This window comes from Chanos chanos, chromosome 8 (assembly GCF_902362185.1).
Source record: "Chanos chanos chromosome 8, fChaCha1.1, whole genome shotgun sequence".
In the NCBI taxonomy this organism is placed as follows: Eukaryota; Metazoa; Chordata; class Actinopteri; order Gonorynchiformes; family Chanidae; genus Chanos; species Chanos chanos.
The window spans coordinates 12,250,993-12,260,827 of NC_044502.1; the positions used below are offsets into that span (position 1 = coordinate 12,250,993).

The window sequence follows — 9,835 nt, forward strand, 5'->3', positions numbered from 1 at the left end:
CAAACTTTACACATATCTGACTGCATTTGTTAATGTGTTTTTTTTTTATGTTTTCTAATGTTTTATGAGTGTTTGTTACAATGTTAATTTATACAAGTAAAACATGAGCTTTGGGATGATGAAATTAAAAGATTTCATAACTATTTCTGGAGTATTCTGAATCATTCAAAACACTCCTCGCATATAAATTCTAAAGGCTTATCCACACAAGCAGGATGAGTGTGTGTGTGTGTGTGTGTGTGTGTGAGTGTGTGTTGTGGGGGTGGGACGGGTGCTGGGGGTGCAAAAGGTTAATCACTTTTTCAGTGAAACACTAAAAAAAACATTCTGGCACAGAGAAATCTTGAAAAACATTTTACTTTTTTTTAATCCCTTTTTCACATATTTTATGCAAAGACCAGCCAAGAAAAACAGACATCTCATCTCAGCACACAGCATGAAAAGTTCTCAAAAAAAAACAAAAAGGCAAAAAGAAAAAAAAAAAAATCACAGATCATCTTCCATCTTTCTGATTGGCTCACCAGAAGGTGGTCACCAGGGGAGGAACTCTAATCAGTTGGTTGAAATGTAGTCAGAGGTGCATCTTTGCTGTAGCACAGACTTGCACAGCATTATGGGTTCCCTGATTTCGATTAGACAACTTCGACACGGCAGGAAAGTCAGTCTGTCCCCCGCCCCCCTCTCCTAATCATCTCATACAGAGAGCACCTCGTGGTCTCACCCTGGACGTCCAACAGTATGTTTGTCATGACAGGTTAGCGATGTTAGCGAGGAAGCGCTGGGCCCACCACTCCTCCAAATCTATTGGCACAAAGTCTGGAAGAGAAGAGAAAGATTTCATTTCAAAAATGATTTTAGTTACGACTCTGGTATCCCTGTGAATCAGGAGGCTATGCAGTTCTCTTAGGGTTTTACAAGGCATTTCAAAAGGAACACAAAGCTGGCATAGATAATGTTGTAAAACTGTAACAATTTATTATTTTGTTGGAAAAAAACACTTCACATTTTCTTAACCCTCTCCTCAGGTAAACCCTCTCCTCGGTTTCAGGTAAACATCAACCTTAAGATGGAGTTAGACTGTAAAATGTTAGGATGAGCCATGAACAGAAAAACTCCGCAAAGAATCTGTGTTACATTGCTTGACTACTGTTCTACGGGTTAAACATTAAAAAGAAACTTCACTCTTTCAAGAGATAAGACCAAGATAAGTTATTTATGTAAATGAGTGGGTCTCTCAGCATTGCACCAGTGAATTTAGATAAAAAAAAATACACTAGAATTCTATGTTAGAGCAGAGAGAAAGGTGATGATACAAAGAAGTTAGTGACAGACAAACAGGCAGGGGAAAAGCAAAGTGAATGAGACTGATCACTGACTCTTCATGCCCGGACTGGGGGTTCTCTCAGCGTATTGCACTGGGCCTTTTCCATTCTCTGGCTGCCCCCCATCTCCAAGCTTCTGCTCTACTTCCTGCCATGCTGCAAAAGTCCAAAAAACACACACGCACACACAAATACACACCATTAAAATAAAATACTCATGGTAATGCATCATATATGGAAATTGAAAACTGCAAATCATGTTGTGTTTGTAGACATGAAAGAATGAAGATTACTGCTTTTGGCCTCACTTAACAGCGTCTAAACTGGTTTGGGAGTTTAAATGTGCCTAAAGGCAATTAAATTGTTTAAAAACCACAAAGTTGTTTGTGAAGTTTCCTTAAGTTGTAACAGTATTGCATCAGCCTAAGGAGGAGGAGTCTAAAATAGGAGGGGTTCAGTTCCATTTTAGATAAGCATGCTCCCTTCCTCTGGTTTAGAGTAAGATTAATTACCTCAGATTATGTTTTCAAATTCACAATAACCTTCTGGAAGAATTTGTTAACACAGAATAAGACAGAAAATGATAGCAAGGAACTTGACTGAAAGAAAGTTCTAGTAAAATGGGGGGGGGGGGGGGGGGGGGGGGTCTACCAAAGCTGTGCAGCCACCAGACTGAATCTCATTGTACATGTACAATGACAATAAAGGCATTCTTGTTCGTATTTGAATAGTTTTTGACAAATTAAAGTATGACAGGTACAAATACAGGTCTCTAAATACAGGTTAAACCAAGGTTAAAACAATGTGGACACGGTTTCACAAATCCTTGAGTGTATCATCATTCATAACCTTGGGCTCTGCCAGTATCCTGGCGGTCAAGGTTGTACAATGACATTATCAGATCACTGTTTACAAACTCTTTAGAGACACTTTTAGAAACAATCCCTTACGTAAATGTGAACTGGTGGTGGTTTGAATTAAACTAAGAGTGCAGACAAGCAATTTGCTTATGTCTTTGCTACCCACAGCCAGATTGATAAGTCCTTTCTTTCTTGCTTGCTTTTTCTTTCTTTCTTTGAAAACCTCACCTTCATAGACAAATCTAACATTCTCTTCATGTGCAGGGGTAAAACCCTCAGCAGTGGCGTCCGCTTTAGGGGAGGAGGATCTGTGGTACCGTTTCCCATTCAAACGATGAAAGACAATCTTTGGGGCTGGAGTGCTAGCAGAGCGCAAAAATTAAAGCTGGGTTATAAAATAAACAGCACATGTAAAAAGACAGTTTATAGCATGCCTTGCGTGGACATCTACAAATGTAACCGGGGGATGATGATGGCTCTCTATTAGCTTGCGATCATGTTTTAAAATCATTTCTTGTACCCTCTCAAGCAGTTTACATGGGACATACCAAGGCTGTGATACGGGGATCCCTACGTTTCATTTTTACAGGGGAGACACTTCCTTAAACAGTTTCGTTTCTATGGTGACCAGGGCAACCACATTACGAAAGAAAGTCGTTGAATGTATAAATGCTAACGTTCAACGCTACTGACATAGAACCAAACGATGAATTATAATTTGTCAACGACATTTGTTAACGCCGGTGATTCTAACGTGAGTGTAATCGCGGGGACATCTAACAGGCTTACCCTAACCAATGGCACATGAACAGAGAGGACTGATCGTGCAGCACACAATTTGCTAGTCATGCCCTTGTGAAAAACACAGTTGGCATTTAGCCACATAAACGACGTGATCATTTTCGCTTGTACTGCTGTCAGAGGGTTTTGCAATATTTTGTCATTTTAACTGCCTTGCTTAAGTACAAACATGCTGATTCAACATGCACCTCCGGTTAGCTAGACACAACTGGGATAAAGACGCGTAGCACAAGCTAAACTGACAAGGTCACCGTGATTATGGCAATTTACAGCTTGACGATGGTTGAATAAACCTATATAGTTGGTAAAATAACACTAACAAACCTGTGCATACATTTGTTGGGCCTGCATTCTATTAGTCTGTGTTATTTGTGACTTTGGTTTTAATGTTAATCATAAGAGCTCAACTTTCGCTGTGGCTGTCTTACGTACCTTCCCACGTGCGCAGTGATCAAAGAACAACTGTATCATGCAAGAATATCCAATACAAGAAATACATGACTTATTGCTGTTATTTTGTGACTTACTTAGTTGCTAACCAGTGTGTCTGCTTCTGTTTCAAGTTGTTGGTTTTACTCTCTATTTGCTGAGTGGGACCTACAAAAGAAACAACATACGAACGTGTTACACGTTTTAATTATTTCAAGATTAGAATGACAGTCTTTAGAGTGTTATTTCATCCCTTAAACATGACAGACAAGCTGCAATAAACATTCAAAAGAATTGTGTCGTATATCAGTAATGCAATGCTAAAGTCTTTTGGCAGGTATATTAATATTGCTCTCGTGCAGGACAAAACCACGATTGCCTATGTATTTATAAATATAAATTCAGAGTTCAACATAGGTTGCACCTTGCAACAATTTTAGACATATGTTACCTGTTCTTCGTTGTGTAACAAGTTTGCTGGGACCTCTTGTTATTGTGTACATCATGTGAATGCCAATTCCCAATGAACTGAGGCACGCTTGACGTAACCGGCGGCACTCAAGAGGTCTGTTGATTAAAAATTGAGAATTATATGAGTCGTGGGTAATGTCGTGCAGTCCTCCTTCGACGGGGTACTCTTGACGCAGCCACCGTGGAAAAAATATAGCAAACAGCGTGTTGTTTTAAGTCAGCTGGTGTGCGTCAAGCCGTCTTTTCACTTGCTAACGTAAGCTGCTTGCAGTCGCGTTTAGGTGATCTTAGTGTAGCGCTCTGCTGTTTTTGTCGCCCCGGCGCGGATAAGCATATGTTCTTACTCTAAAGACCGTCTGCTCAGTTGTCCACTCAGTAAAGGTCAGTCAAGGGTAAGTCCTCTCTTTAAATCGAGCAAAGGCATAAATTATGCTTCCAGTGATATAGCTGTCGCCTTGAACGATGTCCTTGCTATGGCAGTGTTGTTTGGGTAAACTTTGTTCTCAAGAGGACAACCTATAAGTTCAAATGACTCTAAGGCTACTGCGCACGCCGCAAACCTGCCCACCCCCCCCTTTGATGTCACAACACGCCCCCAAATCGCCGTTTAAAAGGGAGCGTTGCAAACTGGGTCACGATCCGTTACCTTTCACCTATTATTCACCATCTACTCAAAGCATCAGGAACAGTATAAAAAGCGAACAGTATAAAACCGAACTAAATTATTTGGCTCAGATGTATTGATATTCCTTAGTGTTGTCAAACCAGGGCAGTCATATTTCAATGATACTGAAAAGTGATTTGATCTGTTTTCATAAGACTTGGAATATAGTTTTGTTATTTATTTATTTATTTGGTAAACAAAGTTATTTGTTAGCCACACGATTCTGCGTAAATCTGCGCAGCCATTATGTGCATCATGCCACGATCAGGGGATTAGACAAGCTTAAATCGCGCGCTCGAACTTTACCGTTCATCCAATGTAGGTTAATAAGGTCAAGGTATTCATAAAATATGATGCAGATCTACCAGGACCACTCGAACATTATAGCCTTGCTGCAATAAACAGTAGGATTATGTGATTAGTATTGCAATTTTAAAACCTTTTGAGAGGTGTGTAAGTATTACACCTATGGACTGCACCTTTGGACCCATCTGAACTGCAAATTTTCGATATTGCTTATATCGTCATCTGTACTAGACACAAATTAATGCATAAATAAAAGCACAGATAATGTTGATGTTAAACCCGAATATTTTATTTATTACTGTCATCACTGTTCATTCAACAAGTTTTGTAAGGACAAAAAAAAATCCTTGGGACGTATAATATGCATGTGTAAAATGTTCCCACTGTGTGATATTTTAATCAAGTGTGATTCAGCACTTCTTTCACTCTTCGGTTGTTACCGCTGGGTCGTAATAAAAAGCTGAATTTACGAGCTGCCTAATAATTTAACAACATCCATAAAAATGCTTTTTATTTACTTACTGCCCCCTCCCTCCGTTTTTGATCTTATGACTAATATTCTACTTTTCATGCTCACAGAACCATGAGGGTCAAACAACTGAAAAAAATGTCAATTTATGCTATGATAATTGTTATCACACTGTGTAAGTACATTAAAACTGTAAGGATACATCAAATAAATTACTCTCTATTCATTGAATGACAACATCTGTGACCAGTTACTGTATGTGTTTCTGAAACTGACAGGAAAGACATAAACTCTTCAGTCAATCAAGGTCTAACCGTGAAGTTGTAATATGGTTCAAATCCATGCTGCCTATATCCCGCTGAGGATTAAGCACATAAATCCCTATGTTCCCAAGCAGCAACTTTGATTTTGTTGTACAAAATCCACAAAAACAAAAAACAACTTTTCTGATTCTCAGGCCTATTGCACTTTGAAAAATCCTGTTAACTGGCAAATGAAAAGGTAGTACAAGAAATGTAGCCTATAACCTGGATTCAAATACCCAAATCCACAAGGATATGTGCGGACAAGATTTTTCATCTATTGTTTTAATTAATTATCTTTCATCACTGCCTTACAAGGTATGAATTACCTCATCAGACTTTGTCTACTAGTGCTGCTTCAGATTAAGTGGGATTGTCCTGACAATCCATACATTCTCTAGGATATGACAGATTGAATGGAGGCCTGAGAATTCATATGAATTCATATTAAAAAGAATTAAATCATTTAAACAATATCTCTGCAGCTGTAGATTTCAGCACCTGAGTGAGTATGTACAGTACATTTCAACAAATATACTTCAACAAAGTACTTGTATTTTCCTTAAACTGAATTCCTGACATTGGAAGGCCATTTTGGGTTATAAGAACCATTTGAAATCATTCATTCATTGATAAATTCATGATAAGTCATTCACTCATTGATAAATTTAAAGAGCTGCTTTGTACCTTGCATTTGCTATAAACTATATTGCAAACAGAGTACTTGTCTGGTGGAAAAAAACGTTCCATCCCACAAAACCACATCTAAAACCAATGCAAGATACTTGGTCGGGTGAGTGTCATGACTACAGATTGAGGGTTTACTGTTTCTTGGCACTGTTCTTTTCAGTAGTGAGGTTCACAGTCCTCCAGCAGACTGTCTGTGATGTAGTTGATGTTAAGCAGATCCTGGTAGTACTGTTTCTCCACCGCAGCGTTGGTGGTCCAGGCAACCAGCTCAACACCTCGTGCTCTCCAATACTGCACGTAGTCCCTGAGGGAAAGAAAAAGCATTCCGCTAAAATATTGCTCTGGAGGAGAAGAGCCACTGATGTTGAGGCTAACGGATAACTTTCAAAAAAAGAAAACGTGTTCATCTCTAAAGTAAAGGAGAGTGGAAGAAAAGCCCAACACCTTCTGAAATGACAGCTCAGATGGTGCAGGGTGATTGCCACATAGGTGTCAGTCTTGTCTGTAGCAGGCAGCTTTATACAAATGTATGCCAAGTACACCACTACATAATTACATGTATATGTGTGTCTATCTTACAAAACTGTTATGCATACACTTATAGTCAGACTTCAGCTTATTTCACTAAAATGCATATCATTTTTTTTTTCTGGTGTTGTTGAATTTGAGCTGTTATATAAGAGATCTGGTGGACTTATTGGGAAGTCTGGAGAAATATGACATTTTAGAAACAAATAAGTAGCTGTCAACACAAAAGGATGAATTTCCATATGTACCTAATCAAGAAAAAAGAGAAAAACTGATATTAAACACCGTGAAGCTATTTTAGTTACTGATGTTCTGTATTTGTGCAACACTGACATGATCTGTTATAATGTATTTGCAGTGGTGTGAAATGTATGACTCTCGTGTAGTGTTTCACTCACGGTGAGATCATGTTTTTCTGCACCAGGAAGGCAGAAATGCCACAAAGGTTCCAGAGCACATGGTGATGCGCCCAGTCAAGCAGAACATCCAAGACCTGAGTCCAGTAGTGTTTCCATAACGACTGGAACCGGGGCTCGCCATCTCCAAAATGGCTCAAGCTCCACTGCCGATGGGTTAATGCTGTCACTATATCAGGGTCTGCTTGTCTCACCTGGATCAAGGTACAGAGTCAAAGGAGTGGTGCCATCAGACCGGAACTTCAATGACTTTTATAGGCATAATTACTTTATCTAAAAAAAAAAAAACTTAACAGATAACTGATACTGATAATGTACTAATAGATTTACAGCTTAGTATTGCTCTGTTCATAAGCACCAACTGACTTACCCTGTAGATGACTTTGGGCTCAAAGGAGCAGACAATACTGGTGTTGTAGAGGACGGGGTGCTTCTTATACAGCTCCTTAAAAACTGAAGCTGACTGAGAGAGAAAAAGACCAAACAGTTTTTCCACAGAATAGCACATATATCAGACATGACACTGTGTATGACAAGAAATCTGACAGCAGGCTATTCCTCTACTTTTAGGTCTTTAAGGATATATACAGTATATATAGCCAAACAGCTTAATAATTGCTGAACGACAGCTCTAAGTTCTTTTTAGATGGTAACAAGTGTCTGTACAAGACTGTTCTGCTAACACTGATAACAACAGAAAATGTGCAAAAACCCAGCACTGTCTGTTCTTCAGTGTAGCCATTATCAAGAGAGTAATGTTAAGTGCTGAAGATGTGGATTCTGCATTATTCACACAAAAAACTTTCTCTCTGACTGTACCTCATCTGGATGACCTTTGACATCAAAGTAGATGGTCAGTTGGAGTTTGATGCATTCTTCCACAGCCTCCTGTAGAGTGGGGACTTTCTCTCCACGGAACTTATCGCTGGGGGCAATAAACATAAACGTGTTCACTGTTAACAGGTACGGGAATAGCATGGGCGTTTGTAATGTAAAGGCATGACAAATTGAAAAACCTGAATGTTCAAACCTCCACATGTTTGTGTGGAATCTTCTAAATATGTAGGTGTGTATATAAAATATGTGAATGTAAAAAATATTTTCATAATTATCCGCATAGACCAGTTTGTCAAGTATCCTTGGCGAACATAAAAAGCTTTGTATTCACAGCTTTGCTGCGGCTTCTGTTCTTATTAATATATGCAAAATTTGAAAATTTAAACTTTATTGGAACATAAATTATGGTCTTCATTCTTTCTCCCTCATCTCTATCTTTCTGCTGAAAGCTGCTAACCTGAGACGGTGTTTGGCTGCAGCATCTAACTTCCGTAGCTCAGAGAAGCTCAGCTTGCTCAGTGGTCCTGACCCGTTAGTGGTCCGGTCCACAGACTCGTCATGCATTAGTATAGGAATGCCATCCGCTGTGAACTCCAGGTCCAGTTCAACTCCTGTTGCCCCATTCTCACTTGCCTTGACAAAACAGATTCATACATGTTGTATGACTAAATAATTCTGTAATACCCTTGAGTCAATGGTATTACACAACTGCAGCAATAAATCAGTGGTGTCAGGGCCCTACCCTGTCCTTTGGCCTAATGGGCATAGACAAAATCTCTGTACTGTATCCATATTGTTGCTTAAAACACTACAGTTGTCAGTGAAGGACAATACACACACATGGATCTTTATAGCGCCATTGATGCTCTGTGCAGTGGTAAAGGGATAACTGTAGCAAGCGCTATGACAACAGCTGAAAAAAAATGAACAAAAACACGACGTGACATCAAATCAAACAGGAGCAAAACTCACCGCTCGTATAGCTGCGATAGTGTTTTCCGGCGCGTCGTGTCCCCCTCCCCGGTGAGCCACCACAGAGACCCCGCTGGCTGGGAGCTTCGGCGGCCGTAACACTTGTCTCGCCCGGCTAGGGGGGAGTTGAGGAAATCGGAACATCACCAGGAACGTGTACAGAGAGGCCGTTAATAAAGTGGACCAAATGACACTCCTTGTGCTAAGTAGAACCAGGATGAAAACCACCGAGAAGCAGGTAGTTCCATCTCCTATCTCCAGCATTTTCGAAAAACCTGGAGATCTCCTACGACCACACTCCGAAATGAGGGTCAGCGTCTCGAGTCAAACCTGCTCTCGCACAGTTTCAAACTGCGACAGCCAATGTCATCCTACGAGTGTGCCTGTTGAGGGAAGAGCTATGAGATCAGGAGGCAAAAGCGCAGTGTCGAAACATGATTTATTGCCTAGCAGCACGTTCGACTGAGCTTACTTCAAATATGACCGTCACTCAATGGTGTATCGCAATTATGTTGTAATGTTTCGGAAGTCCAGATTCCGAAAGAGGTGTCTCGTGCATGTACGCATTGCGAGAACGTTTGCAGTAATTTGCGCAGGCGCAGACTCTGCGTGGAACCCAACATTGCAGATCCTCTGCGTGACCCAAGGCGGAAATGGCGTTAGTCATCGCGTGTCACAGTATTTTGGAAATAAGTATACAAGCCTTCCAATGACAGCCGAAAACCTTACAGCTGAAAACCTAACACGTAACGCACAGAAAAAAAGGAT

The 9,835-nt window shown here is 40.1% G+C and overlaps 2 protein-coding genes across 4 annotated transcripts; both read right to left on the minus strand.

Moving 5' to 3' along the window:
* Positions 1 to 341: 341 nt before the first annotated feature.
* mcrip2 (MAPK regulated corepressor interacting protein 2) lies at positions 342 to 4,377 on the minus strand. Of its 2 annotated transcripts, XM_030782473.1 has the most exons (6): positions 4,228 to 4,377; positions 3,864 to 3,979; positions 3,511 to 3,580; positions 2,411 to 2,544; positions 1,377 to 1,478; positions 342 to 816 (listed from the first exon to the last, which is right to left on the minus strand). In XM_030782473.1, exons 2-6 carry the CDS (start codon positions 3,916 to 3,918, stop codon positions 746 to 748), a joined length of 432 nt encoding a protein of 143 aa, XP_030638333.1. In that variant the 5' UTR covers positions 3,919 to 3,979; positions 4,228 to 4,377; the 3' UTR covers positions 342 to 745. The 2 variants fall into 2 exon arrangements, with proteins under 2 accessions (XP_030638333.1, XP_030638334.1); XM_030782474.1 differs by lacking the exons at positions 2,411 to 2,544; positions 3,511 to 3,580 and having other exon boundaries at positions 3,864 to 4,377.
* An 848-nt stretch (positions 4,378 to 5,225) lies between these two features.
* On the minus strand, positions 5,226 to 9,582 carry gde1 (glycerophosphodiester phosphodiesterase 1). 2 transcript variants are annotated; one of them, XM_030781821.1, is made up of 6 exons: positions 9,068 to 9,582; positions 8,553 to 8,728; positions 8,078 to 8,183; positions 7,629 to 7,721; positions 7,241 to 7,452; positions 5,226 to 6,618 (listed from the first exon to the last, which is right to left on the minus strand). In XM_030781821.1, exons 1-6 carry the CDS (start codon positions 9,329 to 9,331, stop codon positions 6,471 to 6,473), a joined length of 999 nt encoding a protein of 332 aa, XP_030637681.1. In that variant the 5' UTR covers positions 9,332 to 9,582; the 3' UTR covers positions 5,226 to 6,470. The 2 variants fall into 2 exon arrangements, with proteins under 2 accessions (XP_030637681.1, XP_030637682.1); XM_030781822.1 differs by lacking the exon at positions 7,629 to 7,721.
* Between the last annotated feature and the right edge of the window lie 253 nt (positions 9,583 to 9,835).